The 23,647-nt window shown below is 45.6% G+C and overlaps 2 protein-coding genes across 2 annotated transcripts; one reads left to right on the top strand and one right to left on the bottom strand.

The window, feature by feature from the left end:
• The first annotated feature begins 70 nt into the window (after nucleotides 1-70).
• Nucleotides 71-9,726, top strand: LOC119460842 (putative ATPase N2B). Its single transcript, XM_037721939.2, has 11 exons — nucleotides 71-597; nucleotides 693-853; nucleotides 921-984; nucleotides 1,311-1,412; nucleotides 2,014-2,244; nucleotides 3,350-3,408; nucleotides 3,478-3,560; nucleotides 5,242-5,312; nucleotides 6,514-6,614; nucleotides 7,993-8,253; nucleotides 8,925-9,726. Exons 1-11 carry the CDS (start codon nucleotides 453-455, stop codon nucleotides 9,039-9,041), a joined length of 1,395 nt encoding a protein of 464 aa, XP_037577867.1. The 5' UTR covers nucleotides 71-452; the 3' UTR covers nucleotides 9,042-9,726.
• Nucleotides 9,016-23,592, bottom strand: LOC119460841 (cleavage stimulation factor subunit 2). Its single transcript, XM_037721938.2, has 10 exons — nucleotides 23,363-23,592; nucleotides 23,164-23,242; nucleotides 22,839-23,008; nucleotides 22,688-22,722; nucleotides 22,038-22,145; nucleotides 20,724-21,167; nucleotides 18,543-18,621; nucleotides 17,152-17,229; nucleotides 16,031-16,365; nucleotides 9,016-9,157 (listed from the first exon to the last, which is right to left on the bottom strand). The coding sequence occupies exons 1-10, from the start codon at nucleotides 23,418-23,420 to the stop codon at nucleotides 9,053-9,055; spliced, it is 1,491 nt and encodes a 496-aa protein (XP_037577866.1). The 5' UTR covers nucleotides 23,421-23,592; the 3' UTR covers nucleotides 9,016-9,052.
• Nucleotides 23,593-23,647: the final 55 nt, after the last annotated feature.

The following is a 23,647-nucleotide window of genomic DNA, read 5'->3' on the forward strand; positions in this document are numbered from 1 at the left end:
GTACTATTAAATTTGTTCGGATTAAAGAAAAAAAAAAAAATACATGGGCAATACAGCGAAACTGCGGCTGGAGCCATGTCAACTAGCCGTCTGACCCTGCGTGTCGGCTGCTGCAGTGCACGTAAACGTGTAGGCAGTGGTTTGTGCACGACGTGGACGAATATTTATCGTCGAAATTAATCGCAGCGATTCATGAATTAACCTCATGATGAAATCTGGACGTAGATGCGCTATTTTTATCGCAGGACAGCGTCGAGTGGTGTTAGAGTGTGTTGTCAAGTTCATTCAAAGCGGCATTGAATGAAAGGTCACTGTGCCCACTCCGTCTCTACTTCGAGCTTCCCGTATGCGTTTGAAATGGACTTGTGCGCCGTATACGTCGTTGAAATTATACGCTTATGGTCTAACGGAAGCTGACGGGAAACTTCAACTCGTTGATCTTTTATAATACAATGTATATTAGTCACAAAACAGGCAATATGATAGCGAAAGCAGGATCGTTCTCCCTCCAAGCCCTCAACTTGCGACAAATCGCTCGAGTTTGGCGCGGTGGTAAGCATTGCTTTGAGCCGGTGCGGTTGGTCACGAGCGTGAGAGGTGAGAAACGGTGCAAGTACTACAGCACAAATATTACTCCATATACATGCATGCATATATCTCATCTGCAAATGCTCCTATTTCCATACATACAGATGACACCGCTTCTGACGATGTCCTGTCTATCTATTACGGGCTTCTCGGTCAGGGAGAGCTACTTCCCGATGAAAATCAGCTGAAAATCGCCCAGCTGCTGAAGGAACTTCAAATCAAAGTTGCAGGTTACACGCCGCACACTCCAGGCCTGTTTGAAAAGGTAAATTAAGCTTAAGTAACGATAATGTTCTACAATCTAACTGTGTAAGTGCAATCAATTTTTGCAGTGGCTCTTCAAGTCAAAGAAACCAGCCGAGAAGCCACAGGGGTTGTATATATATGGTGCAGTGGGTAAGTTTAATTGCGCCAGTTTTAATATTGCAATGGTGGCCTGCAAACTAGCCTGTCATGTTGTGCATTTCCCTTCTGCATGCTATGTATGTGCAACTAGGCTCTTTTAATAGCTACCGTAGATATACAATTGTCATGTGAGCTGTGTAACTACTTCCAAGTTGTTTGTGAACTGCTGGCACATATCAGGTATGTTGTATGGCACAATGCAAATAATTTTAATGCAGAAGTACATGCCAGGTCTCTTTCTTTATACAAACATAATTTTGTCACTATGAATCGACTATATTTGCATATGTTTGCCACCTTCTTACCGTTTGCTCAAGGTCGAGGCAAGACAATGTTGATGGACATGTTCTACGAGTCCACAGCGATGGAGAGCAAGCAGCGAGTGCATTTCCATTCATTCATGCTGGATGTTCACAACCGTATGTCCACCTTTTTCTGCATGGGGTAGATTGTCTGCGTGATTATTGAAAACCAGCAAACTCAATGAAGTTCAAATGAGAATTCTGAAAGCTTGGTCTTGCAAAAAGAAGATAATGGCTATATTTATATAGCTTCAAAGGGGCTGTAAGTTGGCAGCATCAAGAGTTTCCAGTTTTGTTTAATCTGTTGTGCATCAGTACTTCAACACTTCCTGTTCTTACAAGTTATCTGAAGTTATATATATATACTTTTTTTTTTTTTTCAGTACTTGCTTTGCATTTAATTTGCAGGAGAATGATCTACTTACTACTATGTATTGAAAATCTTTGTGATGAACACAATGACACTGCCTTCACTCATTCAGGGTCAATGAGGACACTGGTAGCCTACTAAAGGCTAAGAGAATCACTAAGGAAGAAAGTAAGGGGTGTGCCTTTTCGGAAGGTGCACTTTATAATCATGACAGTAAAGCAACAAGCCTGTGGCCGATTCTTATCAGAGACATGTGAAAAGCACTTTCCGCGTCTCTTCAGCAAGATATCTTTCTTTTAATGGCTGCTTCGTAAGCTTGCAGTTTGACCTCTCTTATCTCCTTGGCAGGCATCCACAGCTGGAAGCAGGAGTCGGCACAGTCTGGCCAAGGTCGCAAGTCACCTCAGTATGATCCAATTCCACCGGTTGCGGAAGCTATCTGTGCCCGGGCTTGGCTGTTGTGCTTGGACGAATTCCAAGTGACCGACATTGGAGATGCCATGATCCTCAAACGCCTGTTCAGTCACCTGTTCAACCTAGGTGCTGTGGTCGTAGCCACGTCAAACCGAAAACCTGACGGTATGTACAGGCTTTGCGTGGCTGTCAACCAGGAAGAGGCCAATGACATTGCGTTGGCCTGAAGAGAAATATAATTACCACAGTTGGTTCAGCTCTAAACGAAAACTAAAGAGCAGCACTGGATCAGTGTACATAATTGTTGGGTGTACTTTTCAAGACTGCTTTAATCTATTTGGCAGGAAGGCTTGATTACTAGCAGGTAAACTAAAGGCAAAACATTGTCTTTCTTGAATGCAAGCAAAAACTGCAGCACTTGTAAATCAAGCTTAGATAACAGATTTCAAAGTATTTTGTGCATCTGGCCCATTTTTACATGAAAATAGTTTTTTAAACTCACTAGGTTGAGCCTTTGGTCCTCTTAATCGAATTCAATGTAATCCTTTCTCATTGAAAAAATGTCAATTAGTTTCAAGCAGCAGACACTGTACAAATTCATTATGTCAGGGGCAGCTAATGCGGAAACTTCAAGCTAACGTTGCCACCCATTTCTTGTTTTTCCACTTTTACTGGCTTACCAACTCTTTGTACATGTTAAAAACTTATATGTTCCGATTCCCAGAAGTGAAATTTATGAATCTAGCCTAAATTAGTGGTCCCCTTTTGTGTTCCTGTAAATTCTTAATGGCAGAAACCTCCCTGCCTGATGAAATTCCGCCAACAGTGATGCTTCAGAGTTCTGTCAAATGCCATCGGAACAGTGTATTGGCAAGGTCTGCCACAATGTTGCCTGAATGATGCATACAGACACTATCACATTATCATGGCCATAATTCCTTCTAGTCTGATGAATTCAAACTATAGCTCTGCGAGTTGCAGTTAGTATCTGTGAATACCTGTCGTTCCTCTGCTCTCTTCTCCCCATTCAATGTGTCAACTTGCAAAGTAACTGAAATTTTCATGATCACGCTGCAAGATAAGAATTGTTAAATGTGTTTAGCATGAAGTGATGCTGGTTAGCTGCCACTTATTATTGCAGGAGTTCCCACTTGCAAATTTAAACAATCGTAGTCTACCGTAATCAAATGAAATGACTGAATCGTGTGATCAAATAAACTTATTTTATGCTCAATTAAGAGCCCTGCTGTTTCATCTCTTCTCTGTACAGATCTGTACAAGAATGGCTTGCAGCGCAGCAACTTCGTGCCTTTCATTGACGTGTTGAAGGTATGCAAATGCAGGGCTGTTCCTGACTCCCTTATCAGACAGAAGTGTTTTTGATTACATTCTCCGCAGAGAAACTGCATGCCAGTTGCTCTCGATTCTGGTGTTGACTACAGAATACAGAAAGGTGCTACCAAGACCAGCTTCTATTTCATGTAAGTATAAGCCAACTCGCAATCATTGGGTCACTAACAACATTGAGGTTCAACATCGTTAGCAAGAGAAGTTGAAACATACAAGCACAATGAAAAGATATGGATGAAGCAAGTGGCCACACAAATGCCAATGGATTTATTTAGTGGCTCCCACACATAATTGAGGAGTAAACAAAATATCTTAAGACTTACTTTCACTTTCGCAAGTTTATTGTGCAAAACCAGAAACAGAGACAGGATGAAGGATATAGCACACAAGTCATCCATGCGGTTCTTTTTCATGAATCTGTATGCATTTTTACGCACTGTTCGAATAAAGTCATTTGTTAAATTAGTACTTGTGCCCATCTTCTCGCTTCTTCAGGTCTCTTTATTGCACTAGAACATTATTATTTTTAATCTCATCAATATTTGCACTTGGGGAAGTGGTGGCGAGGGGGAAAGACCACAGGAGAGCTGCAGTAGAACCCACGTGCAGACTTTGAGCTGCGATACTCTCATGGTACTGCGTCTTCTGATAAGCAGGCAGACACATATACACCAAAAAGCTTATGTGCATTTATATTGAATAAATATTGAATGAAATGGCCGAATGATTAAGCAACTAATGTGTTGTGTCACGTGCTTCCTGTGTCTGCATCATCTTCATCTGGGCATCACCTCGTTTCTGGTCCTGTAGGCCAGAAACATGTAGAGGGTCGTCTACTTCTGCGGGGTATTCATAATTCATTAGTATTCCCCCCAAGCTAGTAGAAAAAAACTTCTGCATGTTTTCTTCTTTGTGCAGTAAATGTATCTTGTGCAATGCTTAATGCAAATATCTTTTAACCCCGCAAAGCCCGCAGCACCATTCCAAATCAAGAAAAATTAGAAAAACTTGTTTCTGGCCAAAAGACCTTCATTTCTGTTCATGGAGAGTGCACTCACACCAAAAACAAAATTTTGTTGCAGTTACATTTATTAGCATAGTAATTAATTGCTAATTGGATTTCTTAATTATCCGCAAGTGAAACGTCACTCCCAACATATGAAAAACGCTATTATGGGCTTTGCATTAGGTTTCTCGCTACGGAATCATAATATTGAAGTATCAAATTTATGTCTATCAAAAATGATACTTTGGGCTATGTATGGTTACGAAAGACTGGTCTGCAGGATTTTATGCCAAATTAAAGCTGCTATGATTGTTTGAATACTAATTAGGTGTATTCTCTAAAACAGGAAAACACCCTTTACAACTGACTGACTGACTAGCCGTTTCTTACGAATATAAGCTAGGTCAACACATGCAATGCACAAATTTAGCTGCAAATGGAATATGAAGTCCAGCACCTACTCGGAAGTTTAAAATGTGCCTCCTAGTGACTAGGGCCTGTTCATAAAATTTTATTTATTTATAGGATGCCATGGACATTGTGAAGGTCTATAAAGATAAGCATTCAGAAACACGTGAGCAATAACAACACGCAGTGTCCTTCAGTAACAGGCTCGTGTGTAAAAGGAATAAGTATACTTGATTTAAAAAACACTTTTAACCACATGCAAAATACCGGGTAAGCCCAAGTGAAATTTTCCTGTGTAAAGTGAGTGACCGTGTAGTCATAAGGTGAGTTGGTGATTCGGTCTTGTCATAAACATGAGCAGATAGCTACGACCTTTTTGTCATTCCAATTTATTACAGCAAGTCTGAGTGCAATGCAGACGCGGAGCTGGACAAGCTGTTCAAGATCCTGGCCAGTCAAGAGAATGACAGTGAGTGGTTATGTATTATACCAGAAGTTGGAGATGGCAGAGCAGCCTGCATATGATCATAGTGCATGTACTCTGCAACATCTGGAGTCTTTTCTTTCTTATTTTATAATCACACATTGACACAGTTCTTGCTATCTTATGTAGAAAACTAAAGCGCACCAGGTCAGACCGACTTCTCTGCCTTTTCTGCAAATATATATTGTCACTCATAATGATAGCAATCTTAATGATAGTTGCAGCAATTGCTTGATCGATGGTGTACATCCCAAAGCTACATCTGGCTCACAAAAAATGCTGTAGCAAAATTCTGACCACCAGTATAGTTCCTTATCCTTTTCGGCCCCATAGTACCCAATTGGGCAAGTTGCATTTATTCCTTTTGAGGATTAGTTCAGCTGCAATTAACTAAAATATCCAACTCCAATTTAAACTTTGAAGCCTGTCGAACTGTGTGAAAACACATTACTGCTGTAAGCATTCGTGAACACTCCTACCAATTCGGTCTAGGCCATTGTGTTGTCACAGACGACAAAAGGCAACATCAAGTACCTCTCGATTACTGCGAGTTGACAAAAAAATACAGCATGTGGTATCAATAAGCCAACGTTCCACACAATGTTAGATCTTCATCTGTGTCTTTTGGCAAATAAAAACGGTTTTCATGACAGTAATAATAATGAGACAGTTACTCTCTACTTTTACATGGAGTTGCTGCCTCCAGTGTCTAACCGAGGCATTGAAATGAGAAATTTTGTTTTCACGTTCAAAATATACCACGCGGTAATAAGAACCGGTTTCAAAAGTTATCATGCCCTTAAGCGGGCTTCGGGACTGAGGACGTTATAGTACAGTTGACTGGTTCCCACCACACTCTTAACCTTTTCTCTGGTCCTGCAATGCTTTACAACAAATATCCGATCTGAAGAAAAGCAAACACCAAAACTAATTTTGGGAATCTAGCTACTATAATTACATAGCTTCTTAATTTGGTGCCACAGATAAACGGGGTCTTCCCCAATATTTCTCAAATGTCCACTTGTTGCATCAAGCTGAGCTTTAAACCTCTAGCGTTATTCTTGGAACATTCTACCTAGCTTAAAGGGCCCCTCACCAGGCCACATAGCAAATTTTGGTTTTTACGCTGAAAATTGCAAGCGCCAGGAAGATTGTTGTGGCAACAAAGGCATCTCTTGTGTTGCAGTCATTCGAGCACGTGTGCTCACCATCAAGGGACGCAACGTTGAGTTCCAGAAGACGTGTGGCCGCATCTTGGATGCTTCATTCTCAGAGTTGTGCGACCGTGTGAGTAGGACTGAACAGTGTCCCGTTTTACAACTCTAGTAACACCACGAGTATTCATGCGAGGAAATGGTGACAACCCGACTAAGCAATATGCCCTGCTATGCCAGACAATTGATCCCTTTAGTATGGGGATATATTAAGATTAGTACGACTTACGCCACCATGATCACCATAGCATGATCAACACCAACAGTTACGCTTCGTGTAGGCCGTTAGTCTTACAAGAATAAATGTCTAAAAGATTTTGCTGTGGTGTAGGACTGCACAGTTACAATGATACGGTATGAGACAGCATCAAGGCTGCTGTCTCATACAATATCTGTTCTTGGTCTTAGATCAGAATTATTCTTTTTCAGTGTTCGACTCTAAATTTTTCTACGCATATCCACCTACCTTTTCTTTAACGTCCAATTCACCAAAACGGGCCCCCAAGGGTATAGAAAATTTTAAAAATCTTGACCAAATGCAGTAGAATCTTGTTCATACGTCTTGGAAAAAAGCGAGAAAGAAATGTACGATCCAAAGTGACTAAAGCATTTGACAGATTCGAGCGTAGTTGACATCTACGTAATGCGAAGTGTTGCACGAATCACTGCACACGAGACTCGCGTTGAGCTGGTGGGGCTTGGGCGGCCCGAGACACGTTTTGTTGCTTTCTTATTGCGTATGTGCCCTAAACAGATAGGGGAAGATGCTTATCACAACAGGTTGGTGGCAATAGCTGTAAATACGGCGGGCGGCTACTGTTCTCAATTGCAGCTTTTCTTCTTTACGTGGGATCTAGCAGCCGGAAAACATATACGATCACAGTCTGAAGCAGGGAACTGCAGTGCGTTTGGGTCATCGCCCATTAAAAGTGTGCAGTACACTTCCAACGGCACCGCACGCTGTGGAATGGATAGGCAAAGATGCTTATTGCAATAGGGTTGGCAGCAATAGCTGTGAATGGGGCGTGCAACAACCCCAGAGATGTGCTGGTACAGGAATAAGAAACCGATTGCACGCTGTTGTTTTCACCCGAGATGGGCAGGCGAGTATTGCGGTGAAGCTTCCGCGGTGGGCGGCTATATACTGTTCTTGATCGCACATGCCTCGCGCATTATCTTGTTTGCATGGTGGCTGGAAAACATATACGAATGCAGTTCGGCAATGTACTGAATGTTGATGCTGAAAAATCGTACGTAACGGGATCGTACCAACGAGGTTCTACTATACAACAAAGTCCTTCAGATGTGTGTTAGCATCGAGTTACTCTGAAGCGCCTCCGTGTTTAAACAAACAGCATGTTTAAGTAAAACTCTCGCTGTGTTTTGGCTGTGCAGTACGGTTTAATTAAAATCATATGTGCTTGTGTGCTGCCTTGTTTTCACTTGTGCAGGCGGTTGGTGCCGTTGATTATCTGGCGCTGAGCCAGATATTTCACACGATACTGGTACGAGATGTGCCCGTGCTGACCCTACGTGAGAAGACTCAGGCTCGCCGATTCATTACCCTCGTAGACACCCTGTACGACAACCGGGTCCGCCTAGTCCTGTCAGCTGATGCTCCGGCGGACAAGCTCTTCCAGGCGGTCAAAAGCGATGGAAGCCTGACTGACGAGAACCGTTCGCTCATGGATGACTTGCAAATTAGTGATAAGGTAGGGAACTGTTTCGTGCTGTTTACATGTGCTGGAAATTTTCGAAGTAACCACTCACACTCACATTACCGAAATCTTTCAGGAAGGTCCACCTGTAAGTACAAAAGTCGCTAAAAGAAAACATTGTTTCAGGCAGTTAATGCACCACTTTAGCACAGTAAAGTTGCTTTCAGTCAAACAAAACAGGCCTCTTTTTGTAAGGTAACATTTGAAGCAATTATCAATGCTGCAGCCGGTCTGTGGCATACAAGTGCTACCCATCCAAGAGTTTAAAAAATTTCAGTGTAACTGTGCTGGTTTGAAACAATGAGCACTCAGTCATAGTGCTTAAAATTGTTATAACTGAAACAATAACATTTAATGCCAGAAGAATAATTGCAGTCTCAAGCACATCTACAGCCACGTCAACTGAGGTCATTCTCACAGTGAATGCAATGCACTACATAATTCGCACATGTGTCACTGTGACACCACGACTGTACTTGCATATAACAAGTGGCACACCGTGACGCCTTCTGTAAATCGTCATATTCAACAGTTCGCAATACTCTTGTTCAGTTTCCCATAAAAGCAGTACAGATCTGTAGACCCTGCAGATTAGTCTTGATATGAAGTACCATATTCGTCAATGCCAAGTGATGCTGAACTGTGTGTATTCACTCGTGTTGCAGAATGTGAGCATCTTCAGCGGCGAAGAGGAGATGTTCGCCTTCGATCGGACCGTGTCGCGGCTCAACGAGATGCAGAGCGAGAATTACTGGGCACAGGCGAGCAAGGATGTTTATTAGGGTTAGTGGCCTCACTGCTGCTGGGTGCTGCGGGCAATCTGCTCCTTGAGCACCATGATGCTCTGCCGCTGGTCCGGAGGCAACAACGCAATCTGCTGGTCCGAAAGCTGCAGCACCTGCTCCCACGAAGAGAGAGAGAAAAGCCATCACCAACTCTGTCTGTGATGCACCTATGGCACTGGAGCACTGCTGTCTTTCTGCGTTTATTGCCCCAACCTAACACCTCAGAGGCCAGACCAATGACTCTTCGTGTCTCATAGCTACAATGCCAGCCCCTGATGCAACAAATTTTTCTTGCATACGCACCTATAGTAGCGAAATAATCCTGACCATTTGCTTTTATTTTTCGCTTAAACCAAAACATGCGGCCCTTATTCTGTTCAGGGCAATAGTATAACAGTTGTTATATCTAATCAAGATGGAAATTTGGTGTTTCCAAACACGCAGAGCAGTCTTTTGGCAGCAATGCACTTGGAGTGCTTAAGTAATGGTGAGCTTTTAGCCAAGCCAAATGCCACAAAGGCCAGACAAAACAATATAATGTCCCGGAGCTGTGAGAGTTTTGATACTTAATCGAGACACAAGAAATATATGTTTAATAAATTCGATAACTTGCAAAATTGTTTTGTTAAGGCCCTGTTCGTTTACTTTACAGGCAATTATGTTCTGCATACTCCAATTAAAGGTTTACGTTACGAAACACGAATGAAATCCTCTTACTCACTTATAATGACATGGCAATAACCCATGGCACAAACACGCAGCACTGGATTACTGGCAATGAAGCAATGGTCTGGGCTAGATGGTGACAGTGCATACTAAATAATAAATTGTCAGCTGCACAATGGGCTATGAGGGACAGCGTAGTGGAGGACCCCAGAGAAGTGAGGTTTAATATGCACCTAAAGGTCTGTTCAATTCACTGCACCCTGCCATTCGTTTCAGCAGTGCAGCAATGGTGCAGCGCTGGTTCACGATTTTCGTGTAATCTCCCTAACGGTGCCAGCCTGGTGCAGACTTGCAGGTGCAAAGAAGCAGTGCAGCAAAGGATGCAGCACAGTAAGCGCTGTTGAAACACTGCTCACACGCGTCTGTTGTGCCTACGCAAAGCAGTGTGTGTTTATGCCTTAGAAACTAACCATATGAGGTTCGGAACCTCTTAAACTTATGTGGACGGCGCACATTGGGCAGACAAAACATTACGACTGCACTGCGCACCCTGCACAACACGCCTTGTCGCATTGCCTTGGAAGAAAAAGAAAAGAAAAAGAAGCCCCAAGCTGCTTCGCTACACCCGCCTATTGCATCACCGGCCTCACACTCCCCTCTCCCTTCTGCCATCTTGTCGATATTGGAGGGGCGACAAAGACGTGCCGTGCGGCATAAAGGCAGCTGGGATCGCGGCTTTTGTTCTTTTCCTGGACTTCGCGGTCCTTTTCTTTTTGGCACAGACACCCAGTAGCCAGATTTAATTGTTATAGCCAATAATGTGGCATGGGAACATTGTAGTAAGCAGTTTATTTTACCATAGAACACACACAAAAGTTCACAGTGCAGCAGCTGCTCACTGTTACATCCAAGTACAGTGGAATCTAGATACGATCTTCATGGGAACCGGAAAATAAAACATATCATCTGAAATACATTGCTCCTGTAAAACATTGGCCGGTAAAAGAACAAAAAACATATTATCCTGAAAAAAGTATTATGCAGAATCGTATCAACGAGATTCCACTGCACTCCTTTCTGTCTAATTAAAACGTTTGAATGTTTGTCCCATTTGCGTTTTTTGTGCCACCTGGTTATAACATTCTTGGAACTTTCTTGGAACTTGAATGTTGTTATACAGTAAAAGCTCGATGATACGATCACGGCTAATACGAATTTCCGGATGATACGAATTTTTCTGTGGTCCCAGCCGAGCCCCATTACTTTGTAACGGCTAGAGAACGGTTGTTACGAATCAATTTTCAGCCTGCGTCGGTTGATACGAATAAACGCCACCCCACCGACGGCCGCGAAAGAGAGCAGCGCGCAGTCACGCGCTTTCTCTCCTTCTCTTTTGGTGCGGAGGCCCGGCGCCGGACAGCGCAGACTCTGCGACTGGGTGCGAAGAGTTTGAAGCGGTGGCACTTTTGGTGCTTTTGTACTTTTCCTCCTTTTCTGCGAGCTGTCAGATGGAGTGGCTTCTGCGCTTCGGGCCGCGTTCTTCGTGTTTGCGCCATTTTGCCTAGTCGCAGCGAGCTGTCTCACAAGCGGAAAGCACTCTCCTTTAAAGAGAAATTAGACATTCTTCGAAAGGTCGATGAGGATCCCAAGAGGAAACGGACGGAGTTGGCTAAGGAGCTAGGCCTCGCAACGTCAACACTGAGCACAATTGTTGCACAGCGGGACTATCATGAAAAACGTGCTTTCGTTCAACGCCAACGCGAAGCAAGCGAATTCGAACACGCTTATTTCGAACATACCGCGCACCGACAATACTCTTAGCAGCGCGCCAAATCACGCGGCGACGCCTCCGACCGGCATTGCTCCGACACCGCCATAGAGCAAAAGCTCAGGAGAGACCCCTCAATGCCGCGCGCGAAGGAACGGGAAAAAAAAAAAAGAACCCGCGGCGGAAATTTCCTTCTCTCTCGAATTACAAGGTCGCCGTTTCTGCATCGCGCCAGAACAAGCGTGTACGTGCCGACTAGAGTGTTCTAGACAACCGTATTCTAGCACACACTAGTGCCGACGTCTCAGCCACGCGGATAAAATGGCAGTGAACCCTTCTCCTCTACTTTCTAGTCACATGTTGACCTTGAACGCTGCGGCAGCAGCGCAGAGGGAAGCAGCGGCAGAGGCACAGTCGGGCCAACGAAACTGCCCACGCCCGCACACGCTCGCTTCCCGATAACGGCAGAAAACGAAACTTCAGGGGGCGGCTAAAATAAGCTGGTGCCAGCACGGCGGCGGGCGCGCACGGAGATGTGCGCACGGAGTCGAAGGTGAGAGAGCTACGAGGGAGTTGAGAGGGAGGGCGAGGGGAGCCACCGAAGCGGCGGAGTTGACGCGGCCAAATCCGCTTCCCTGCCGCCCTCCTCCCTCACCTTCGACGGTCTCCGCGCGCACCCGTGTGCCGGCGCCGCTCGCTCGCTCCCTGAAGCTTCGTTTTCTGTCGTTATCGGGAAGCGACCGTTAGCCGGCGTGGGCAGTTTCGTGGCCCACGCTTGCCATGCCCTTGCGCGCCGCGATATTTCACGACTCGCACCGTTCGTGCATCATGCTATGGTGCCCGAATACTTCAAAAATAGTACGTCCTTTTAATTCGAACAAATTTTCGGGCCCCTTCGAGTTCGAATTATCGAGATTCGACAGTAGTTTTAATTGTGTTTCGATGATACGAATTTCGGCTAATACGAATATTTTTCGTGACCCCGTGAGATTCGTATCATCGAGCTTTTACTGTAAGTGGGTTAAGTAAAACTCGTCACAGGTGGGAGCGGCTACTGTGCTTTCCCTTGCTTTATGGTCTGTTGGCTTCATGAGGTTTCAAGCAGTTGTACTACACTCACAGAATGAAATGCAACAGAAATTTTAATGTAGAACACCCAATAAGTGTGATGACGGAAGCCAACGGGAAACTTCAACTTGTCGATCTTCTGTAATATAGAACTATACAATAGTCACAAAACAGGCAATATGATGGTGAAAGCAGGATCATCATTCTCCCTCCAAGTCCTCAACTTGCGACTGTAGACTGCTCATAACGTAAGTCACCGGAGTCGCGAATATCTGCACTATAAGCGGTACCACACTACAGTAGAATTTTGATAAATCGAAATTGCTTAAACGGAACAGTCGCCTGTAATTTGGTTGGTTTTGTATTCAGATAAAGTAAAGAAAACTTTCGGTAATCGGAACTAAAATTTCCGCGTCACCGTGTAAACGGAACTGAAAATGAAACTCCTTGTCAGACCCATTGCCATGAGCATAAATTTTTTCCGGTTCCGGCTGCTTCGTTTTTGTTTTTAGCCTCGTAAGCCTCATCTCGTTGGTAGTCAGCCCCAGTCAGTGTTGGCATCGTCTAACGTCGGTGGCTCGTAAGCGCTCACGAAGTCGAGGCCTAGCCTCTGTTTTTTCAATGGCGGCACAGAAGCGTGCACACCATGCGCTTACGTTAGAAAAGAAGATGGACATCATTCCCGACTTCGAAAGCGGCTCTTACACGAAGTTAGCGCTCGAGACGAAGCACGGCGTCCCAAAAAGCAACTTAACGAGGATCCTGCACGAAAAGGAGAAGCTATGGGGCTCCTTCGAAAGTTCGCGATTCGGGCCCGAGAAGAAGTGTCTGCGACAAGGCGACCAGGAAGGACAGGAGAAGTGCCTCGTGTTGTGGCTTAGGAGAGTCCAGAGCCAGAACATTCCCATCAACGGACCACTAATCCGTGCCAAGGCAGAAGAGTTTGTCCTTGAACTCAGGATAACAGACTTCTTGTGCAGCGAGGGCTGGCTGACAAGGTTTAAGGAGAGAAACGGCCTCGTTTTCTGCACCATTGCAGGAGAGAGAGATAAACGTGGTGGGAAAGTGGGAAAAGCCACGGAGAGCATCGCAAGTTGGCGCAGCGTGCACAAGATGGCGCCAGCTGCTTCGCGTCGCCGGCGGTCGTGCGAGCATCCGTAGAAGAGGAGGTGAGCAAAAAAAAAAAAAAAACATAAGCTGTCTCTCTCTCAGCGAGCGCAGAAGCGCAGCGGGAAATGCGCCGACAAAGAGCAAAGCTGCGCCTCTCCAGACGAAACTGCAAATTTTGCGAGACTCTAAGAAGTATGAGCTCACGCAGTCGATGATATCGATGATTATGAAAACCGGGAGTGCCACCATCATGAAGGTTAGAAGCAGTGGCCATGCCGATCAATGGAAAAATCACTCTGTGTGTGCCAGGGCGAAACCCCCCTGGGCGAAACCAACACAGTGGAAGCTGCTGACATTACCGATCTCTGGGAGCATGTCGATTCCGACACGATGAAATAGGTGGTGCTTCGATGGTGGAGTTTCTGAGTGCAGATAGTGCTGCCTCATTCTGCGAAGAGATCTCCAACGGGGCGGTCGTTGTTGCGACAGACAGCGGCGTTTTGTGACGAAGGCAACGACAGCAGCAGCAGTGAGGACGATATTGACAATGGCCCATCTTTGACACTGACATGATGTTCAACCAAAGTGCAATGCCGTCGATCGAGTCGCCCATTGATTCAATGCACGCTAAATTATAGCCACCAGTGTTCGCGCAGCACCTGGACGCGATGCACACGGCGTTGTGAATCCGAAACTTCTGCTGAAAGCAAGTGCAGATTTCTATTTCAGCGTGCCGAACGATTGAGGTGCTATTTAGAGGTATAAATAAATATTTTATTCTTCACAGCCTACTTTCTACAACGTCGATAGCTTAACATCTTAACGCAAGTGGCAAATTTAGTTTCAGGACTACTAGCGTGTATTCGGCAGTTTTTTTTTTTTTTTTTTATGGCAGTGCAGATATAGCGATGATCGGTTATAACGATGGGATTTTTTGTATTTCTTGATATTGTTATAAGTGGACTGCACTGTACAAGGTGGACATTCTTGGCTCTATTCACCTTATTGCCGATGCCTGGTCGCAGCTGACTGCTAATACTGTAGCAAATTGCTTTAGGCATGCAGGATTTTTTACAAGTGATCAGTACAAGTGTATCTTGAAAGTCATCTGCGATGGGGGCACAGTTCGCCGTGCGCTGTGTTTTCGCGGCTTAGTTCGTAATATGCCCATGACTTACGAGTCGAACTCAAAAGTGTGGATGAAGCAAGCCCTCTTTAGCAAATGGCTGCACACCAAGGGTGCGCGATTTTCACAGGCAAGAGAGGAAAGTACTTTTCCTTGTTGATAACTGCCCTGGACATGGGACTGTAACAGGACTGAAGTCGATTTAGTTGTAGTTTCCCCCCCGCGAGGAATGCTGAGATGCGTGACCGGTGCGGCGGGCAAGAAATAGGAAAGAAGCTATTCACGCACCAGCAACGTTGGAACACGCCCGATGGGCCGCTCGAGCGCTATCTTGAAAGCTATCTGCGACGTGCACAAAGTGAGCGCCCGCGCAGGCCTCATCTTCAAAGCAATCTGCGATGTGGGCAAAGGGCAACTAGTGCTGGTAGAATTGTGTGCGCTGTGCTTTCGACGTTTAGTTCGCGGTGAAGCTAGAGACGGCAAGCGGGTAAATTCACTCGCTGCTATTGCCACGCCTTCTCACTCCAGCATGTCGACACCGTGCTCAATAATGTAGTTAGCGAATGTTTACAAGTTTATACGGCCAATAAAACAACTATCCTTAGTTTGTGTAGCTGTCTACTAATCAGCTATCGCAATCGATGCTTCACCTTTCGGGCGAAACTGCGAGATTTTTTTCTTCCACTTTCTGCCTCGGTGATCACATGTGCCTTCTCCTCGAGAGAGAGAAATTTACGCTTCTTCATTGGCGAAGCCATTTCGATCGGATACAGACCAGAGAAAACGGCAGCGATTGCGGTGATCCCCCGCAGTCTTGCGCAGGCGCGTGACGACCACGCGTAGCTATGGACTGCAGTAGCTTAAATCGGTACTTTGAATTTGATTTCGTTCGCGAAAACCTCGTTCAAGCGGACATACAATTGTCACAACTTTGGAAGGCCCTCTAATTTGACTACTCAGCAGTTCCAATTTCAATTCAGTCCCAGTTTCATTCTGCAAAAATTTGCTGAAGCGGAAATACCGAATAAAACGCCTTCGTTATGAAGGGACTTTTTTTTGCATTACTTTCTATGGGCAGCTGACGGGGAATCGGAAAATCTTTGTTGTGGCGGAAATTTCGTTGTAGCTGTATTCGTTGTAAGGGGATTTGACTGTATTAGTTAGGCCTAAATTGACATGTTTCATTATGTGAGAATAGAATAGTGCATACAGCACCTGAAGCGGCTATTCATGGCAGCGCCGACTCACCTGCATGATGAGTGCTGCTTTCTCTTGGTCTTGCGCAGAGATGACTGGGTTCGCGGCCGCGGCAGGGGGCCCCGGGCGCCCTCCGGCCCCAGCGCCTGCCATACGGGGGTCATCCCTGGGGCCCCCGCCAGCGCCAAAGGGTCGGCTGCGGGGGTCAAATGCTGCACCAGGCCGAAAGCGGGGGTCTGTGCGCAGGTCCTGGTCTTCGAGGGGTGGCTGCTGGCGCATGTCACGGTCACCCATGGGGGGCATGGTACGCAGGTCGCGGTCACCCCGAGGGTCCAGGCGAGGGTCGGGTCCACCCCTGCCGGGACCTCCACCTAGAGGGCCCATCACTGCACAGAGGGAGAGGAATGACACACAGTCATTACCTGCTCTGCTGCACTGCATGTGTTGTTTGCACAGGCTGCTGGCGTACAGAATCCACAAGGGTTAATGACAACATACAAATATGTAGCTCATGCATCTGTGATAACAAATGTTCCTAAACGTTAGTAAAGTGATGGCACATATCAGTGAAGCTTGGAACTTGCAACTTGCAGGCTTGCAAGTTTTTACCTGTGAATGGCGAAAAAGACGCAGGACAAACGAAAGGATGGACATGCAAATGCACATATTGAATTGAAAGTTTAATGAAGGAAAACTAGTTTTTCTTTTAAATTTACACTCGTCATGGAGGTTGTTTACTCTAGAATTTTGTAAAATTTTCAGTTGGAAGTGTGCATCTATCTGTCCACTCTTTTCATACAGTCAGTGTTTTCTGAACCGTTCACTAGCATGCATCAAGACTATCTGGTTCATTTCTTCATCTTCTTGCAAGTTTTTATTAGTTAAATAAATTAGATGCACAGCCTTTGCCAAGAGTGCACAGCCTACCCTGCATGTGACTGAAGTCAAGTCCTGCAGCCAGGGTGGAACTCCTATCATCAGTATTTCAATTATAACTACACCAACATCTTCCAGAGGTTCGAAATACCAAGACTGCCACAGAACCCTTACGACACTAACAACAGGACTGGTTGTTTGCACAGTTGTCTGTATAATCTTGATAAAGACAGCACAGGAACAACGCCCAAACTAAAGGGTTAGATTCTACATGCAAGCCACGCAATAACACCCACCACGAGGATCAAAGGGATTGCTTCTGATTGGCTCAGGCCCCGTAGGTCGCTCCCCAAGCAACGATGCTCTTGCTGGTGCTGAAAACAAAACGGCACATGAAAGATAAGGCTCTCTCACACACACACACACACACACACAATTAACATGCCCATTAAAAGCCTGCCCAACTTCACTTCTTCCTCTTACCTCAACTAGTAGAATACTGGCTATCCCTGTTTGCTTTTTAATCCACACCGCTGTCTTTCTGTCGCTTAGCATTACACCTGTCGTGTTCCGTTTCATTGTTTGTTGTGTGGCCCTTAGCTTCTTCTCAAGCTCCTTTTGTTTACCTCCAAGTTTCTACTACATAAGTTCTGTATCGTAAAAGAAAATAAACAGCAACCAACAAGTCCCCTCAAATGCCTTTCTTGAACTTAGTGGGTTTGATCAGAAGAACCAAAAACAAGTCACCAAGGATGAAGATGCAACAACTCGCTGCTCCATATGATAGAAGCATAGTTTTGTTCAATAAACATGCATATGGCTATTAGTACACTGCAAATGTGGATATGGACAAACTAGTACATGTGAAGGGAAAAATTGTCAGCCACCTAACTGCAGCACCAAGCTACAAATGAAATCTACACGGATTTCTCAAAAGTAAAGCTTCGCAGATGAAGAAAAATTACTCCTGGTTCAGGTTTCGAATCAGGGACCAACGCCTTGCAGGGACCAACGCTCTACTATATGAGCTCACAAGGAGCCTATACTCGGGGACAACTTTCTGTAGCAATGAAGGGAAAGCTACAGAGGCAGAGTTTACACAAGTAAGAGAGCTCCTGAAAAAGGTCCCAGATTCTTATCTGCGTCAGTTCAACCTGGGGAAGATAAAACAAACATCTTATTTATATGAGCAAAATAAGACAAAGCACACCAGAGATAATTAAAATCTGAATTATATTTCTGCTTTTATCTTCCGCGTTTGGAAATGCAAAACCGTCGCACGTGGTAGCTGCGCTTGTTCAACGTCTCTTCCAAAAAACCAAGAGCGCTGTGAACTCTGCCGCAGCAACACTCTAGCACTGCAAAGCATGTGTGGAAGCTCCGCCCCTGTAGCTATCCCTTCACTGGCACAGAAAGTTGTCTGGAAGTAAAGCAGGTTGCAGAGCGAAGCCAAACTAATTTACAACTCGAAGCAAAGGGCCACTGAACAGGGCAAATAAGGTCTGTGAAGCCCACAAGGTGGAGGAAAGTTCATGAAAGGGAAAGGAAGACTGTCACACCACCCGCCCGGACTGGGTACACAGCACCCTGTTCTACCGATTCCACCACTAAGTGGAGCTTGCTTCAAACTATGCTTATCAACTGCCTTCCAAAACAACCAATTCCACTGTTCACAGCATGAGCATACCACTAAATCCCACGTCCGAAAAGGGCGAGTCGGCAGGAAAGCCTGGACCTCCAGCTGGCCCTCCCATGGGACCCAATCCCTGCAGAGAGTCAAGGCAAGTGCAACAGAAAAACCTGATTAAGGAAAAGGCCCTCAAGCACCGACACTTCAATGCAAGGGTACAGTTAAACTTCAATATAATGAACACAGACATAACAAATTATTGAACAAGCAAGAGCAACTTGAAATGGCGTCTTGGTCAACGATTTGGCTTTGCTGGTTTATACCTGGTAAGCCGAGATACCGACCCTGTGTGGCTGACACCGGTTGCATATTAGTGAGGGTGCACTGCACATTCTTAACTTGGAATTGTTGACAAGTCATGTGTCCACAACAGCAAGCCACTGACGGCCATTCAAACTGACAGGAGACCTTTTACTGGCTTGTCAAAGGCAACACGCTTGCATTTATATCACAGACTCTATAGCAATTTTTTAGAATGCAGATCTTAAGCACCGTCTCTGCGTTGAGCGTAGGCATTCCTCGGCGTAACCGAGTGAACGAGCACAGCTAAGGATGAAAGAGTGAACGCAGAGCGTAGTGAAGAGAGTGCTAGGAAGAAAGCGGAGAAGGAGGGTACAGCAGAAGCACGAGGAAGACAGCAGAGGAGGAGAGTATGGCAAAAGGGTGAGGAGGAAAGCGGAGTGCTGCATGAGACATGCTTCACGGCAGCGATTGTGTCCACCAATACCATATATAAAAACAAAGCGCTGGCATGGGCTTTGGGCCCACAGCACACGTGCGCCGCCGCTAGAGAATGTGCTCTGCGCGAGCCATGCGTTCCCGTGTTCACGCTTTTTTTCTGAACAATGAGCGATGCAACCTGTGCAAATGCTTCGTTTGCCGCTGCTTGCTTTACGAGCTGCCCGAGCAGAGGCTCAGCGCTGCCGCCGAGTGAACCCTGCCATACGGAATGAAATGCACCACAATATATTGCGAATTGAAAACACCTAAACAGCTGCACTCAAAATTCGCATGAGAGTATCATAATCGTCATTTTCCTGGTATTGTATCAGCATGTATGGTTACGTAATGAACATTGGGCATAAAAAGAGGTATTTTTGTATCAGATGTAACTTTATAAAACGATGCTTGACTGTATTATGCAGGTTGTGAAAATTGTGTAGTTGGTGGTGTAAGCTAAGAATTCAGGCATGCAAGTTGCCATTCATGTTGAAAATTTCTCTCACAGTATAAAGATATTAGCTTCAGTGAACTAAAGGGGTGCATTAATGCTCTTTATATATGTTTAAAGTGCCCAGTCAAAAGGTTCATCTTAACTGTCTCGGAGTGTAGCCTGATTTTTCTAAGGTGAGCAAGCATGAAGACTTCATGCTGATCAGCTCAATGCACTAAGCTAAACACATGTTAACACATGCTTAGGTTGGCAAGACCCTTGCTGTGTTGCTGGATAGAACATACTGATTAGGATGACTGCTCAGCTATTCCTGAACAATGAGTCTCTCTTTCTGCCCGCTAGAAGTTATAGAAGTAGTGCTCTAGTGCAATAAAGGGACACTAAAAGGGCAACACCAAATCGGTTTAGAGTGGCCAGGTATTCTTTCAAGACTATCTTCATTCACGCAGTGTGATAACGCTGATTATTGCTAGAGAAAATAAAGGCCAAGCTTTTCTTTTTTTTTCAATTTCACGATGTCAGTCCCGGTCAGTGCGACGTCACAGATCTCAATGTATTTTCTCATATTTGGCCCATTTTGACGCAGAGAACGTTCTTGAAAGTTGCTACGTTGAGCTTTCTGTTCCTTCGGAGTGCAACGTTGTCCTTCTTTATCAATAAGACATAAACTAGACCCATCCAGACACTGTGAAAATCTAAGACGGCATGGCGAATTGGTGCAGGAACTTCAGGATGGATCGTTATTTCATCTCTCCTGGCTTATAATGCTCCCTCGGACAGTATGAGAAGCCATTTTGCTATTGCTGATGCGTAACTAACAATAAACCTTTATATTCTCTTTAGTACCCCTTGACGCAACTAATAATGTGTGTGCCCGCTGTGTGTACATCTCTCATAGTGCTCTGCACTCTTCTTCATGGTGCAGTGAAAACCATGGTGAACAGAAAGATGGTTTCCCACAGTAATTGCCCGAATGTCACTGGTCTGATGATAAAGCCACTCACTCCAGGCTGCTGCCCCATGGGCTGTCCCATTGGCTGGGGACCTAGCCCTTGCATTCCCTGCGGTCCCAGCGGAGGCTGTGGTGCTAAGGGCTGGGGCCCACCGGCAGCTCCCGCCAATGGCCCAGCTGCACCTACCATAGGCCCGGCTGCTCCAACCATGGGCCCGGCTCCGCCCACCATGGGCCCAGCCCCAGCCACCATGGGCCCAGCCCCACTGACCATGGGGCCAGCCGCAGCCACCACGGCCGGCTGGGTGCCTCCTAGGGGCTGCTGGGCACCCGTGCCCAGTGGGGTGAGGTTGGGGTTCTGGCGGTGCAGGATGCTGAGGGCCACCTGGGGGTCCACAATCTTCATGATGACTTGCGCCTGAAGCAGCGCATATGCCAGCTGCGGGTTCTGGAGGAGCATGTTCCGAGCCTCTCCGGGGTTGTTCTGAATGCACAGCTGCACAGGCAAAGAACAAGAGATATTGTTTACAATAGAGGAATGAATGACATGACGGGACAATAACCAAGCAGACACCTCTAGCAGAACAGGAAGTTAGGCTAGTTAATTGACTGAACACGATGTGCCACAGCCTGAAAGACAGGTCACGAGGTCACAGATTTGCCCCCTTAAAAACATGGATAAGTAAAGTGCACACAAGGCACTAGCTGGTCTAGTACCGCTTCTTGTACATTTTTCTGTCTTCTGCTTTGCTTGCACAGGCAGCCCTCCTGTCTCAAGTTTGCATGTAGGCTTAGCATGATGTACTGTAGCACGAAGGACAGGTCATGAAACACACCACGCTGCCCACAAGAATAAGGTAAGACAGACTGAGGCCTACTCTTGAAGGTAAGAGTAGGTCTCAGGATTTCAGCCCAGCTTATGCTGTGGAGGTGCAAACTTCTGAAATGTAACAGCTCTGCTAAGCCTACCTGTATATACTACATACCGCTACAGGGAATTCTTCAGTTTTGGTTGTTTACTATGTGAGGGCTTGTTTCCAATGCATATAAATTCAATTAGAGCTAGTGTCTTCATTTACAGTAAGCAGATATTTTATTGTACTTAACGCTGTTTTCCTGATGAACAAGGTTTGCCATGGACACTTGCTCTGTCCAGCAAAATCGGCCAGCATCTGAGTAGCAGCAGCTACAAGACATCAGCTGCATTGTGAGCTTTTCAGAATACCCTATCTCACAAAATCATCGCACTAACATTCAGCAGCAGCCCACACACTGACAAACCACAACCAAGGCATTCACTCTACACTATTAATGAGCCACATATGAAGTCACAGTTACACTTGTTAGTACAGAAAAAAAAACGTACCTTCATCTGCTTCATCAGCTCAAACATCTGTTCAGGTGGCAAACTTGCCACTGCTTTGGAAATAGCTTCGGGTGCACGTTCTGGTTCCACTTCCGGGCCATATGGACTCTGGGAGAATGCATAAATGAGCCCAAATCAGTACAAGACAGGGGCAGAGGAAATAAATGCCCTCTGTTCGAATGAGTTCAGTAAAACAGTTTGCTTTCCAGGACTCCCAGTTTGTAAGCAGGAGTTGCAGAAGTGCATATTTGTAAACCCACGTAACAAAGCCAAAAAGTTTGCACAGGCTAGCATATTTCTGCTTACTGGTGCACACCTGCAACAGTCCAGTGTATATGGCGATACACTGTTGCGTCTAATTTCCTTGGAAAGCGACAAGATAAATCCCAGTATTATCAAGTACTTGATAACCACGGCTAGTTCACCGCTGTAGAAATAACGCTGTAGTAGGCGCTCCTGTGGGCTCTTCCTAAAAGGGTACGTAAAAAATCCCAGTGTTAATCAAGCATTTACGGCAGCAATACTAGTTCAGCGTTTTAGCGGTATATTAGCTTGGCTAATGAAATGGAAGGTCTCGATATTCAACTCCTGTACTCCAGAAAATCATTCCAAACGACAATGATTTACTGCACCCTGTTTTCAATACTCACTTCGACTGGAGGGCCACCCAATGACGCCTGTAAATCTGAAAGCAGAAAATCGTGTGGTCGTAAGGTACACGCAAGGAGTGATTGTTAGGCAACAAAATGGGCCACACAACTACAGCCACGTTACTCCGTCAGGCACGAAAAGTTCGCTTACTCTTGAGTTCTTCTTTACTCTTCTCGCTGGCAGCGTTGTCAACGCGCAAGGGACGTCCGTTGAGATCGAAAGCATTCAAATTTCGCATAGCGCTGAGCGCGGTCTCTTGATCCTTGTATTCGCAGAATCCATAACCTTTGGGCTTTCCTGTCTCACGATCATACACGAGCCTGCGTTAAACAATGTACTGGGTTCACACCACAACTCCACTGTGCAAAGCAGAAGACATGCTTGCTTCGTGCAGGAAACAGAGACGATGTCGACGCACAGAGAAGGATACGGACTGCACAAGGGACCACACAAGTAGTTTCAGCGTAATGCTTACCTAAAGCTGACCACTGGTCCTACTTCGGAAAAAATGTCTTTTAGCTGTTCTTCTGTAGCTTCATAAGGAATGTTCCCCACTGCAATGCGAGCAAAGAAGCAGTTCTTTAGGAAATGACACAAAAAATAAACAAAAGCAAGAACTTTCAACAGTGATCAAGAATCACGCAGAGCGTAATGTCAGAGCAAAGCGAGCTCACCGAACACCGAACGCACAGAGCGTTCGGCGGCAGAGAGGACCCCTTGGACAGCTGTCATATCGGCAGCGTTTTTGCGCGACTTCCCCAGTTCGACGTCAGGGTGGGTAGCTGCTTACGATAATAATTGTTTCCTCAACCCCCTACAAAGCACAGCGAAGCGAAGTGAACGAGGCAGGAGCGACGCACCGATCACCATGCAGCAGCGGCGTTTACACACACAAAGCCGAAAGCCAAAGTTCGGCTCGAGTTGGACTGTAAATTGGCTGTGGCTTCACCTAATCATGC

Source organism: Dermacentor silvarum, chromosome 8, assembly GCF_013339745.2.
Source record: "Dermacentor silvarum isolate Dsil-2018 chromosome 8, BIME_Dsil_1.4, whole genome shotgun sequence".
NCBI classification, from domain to species: domain Eukaryota; kingdom Metazoa; phylum Arthropoda; class Arachnida; order Ixodida; family Ixodidae; genus Dermacentor; species Dermacentor silvarum.

Bases quoted from the DNA above. Each gene is read 5' to 3' on its own strand.
- LOC119460842 (XM_037721939.2), top strand. From the start codon at position 453: ATGTATATTAGTCACAAAACAGGCAATATGATAGCGAAAGCAGGATCG. The intron at 598-692 runs GTGAGAAACGGT...CCATACATACAG, and splicing joins GTTGGTCACGAGCGTGAGAG to ATGACACCGCTTCTGACGAT. The intron at 985-1,310 runs GTAAGTTTAATT...CGTTTGCTCAAG, and splicing joins GTATATATATGGTGCAGTGG to GTCGAGGCAAGACAATGTTG.
- LOC119460841 (XM_037721938.2), bottom strand. From the start codon at position 23,420: ATGACAGCTGTCCAAGGGGTCCTCTCTGCCGCCGAACGCTCTGTGCGT. The intron at 23,009-23,163 runs GTAAGCATTACG...TGTTTAACGCAG, and splicing joins GGACCAGTGGTCAGCTTTAG to GCTCGTGTATGATCGTGAGA. The intron at 18,622-20,723 runs GTGAGTGGCTTT...GACTCTCTGCAG, and splicing joins CCATGGGGCAGCAGCCTGGA to GGATTGGGTCCCATGGGAGG.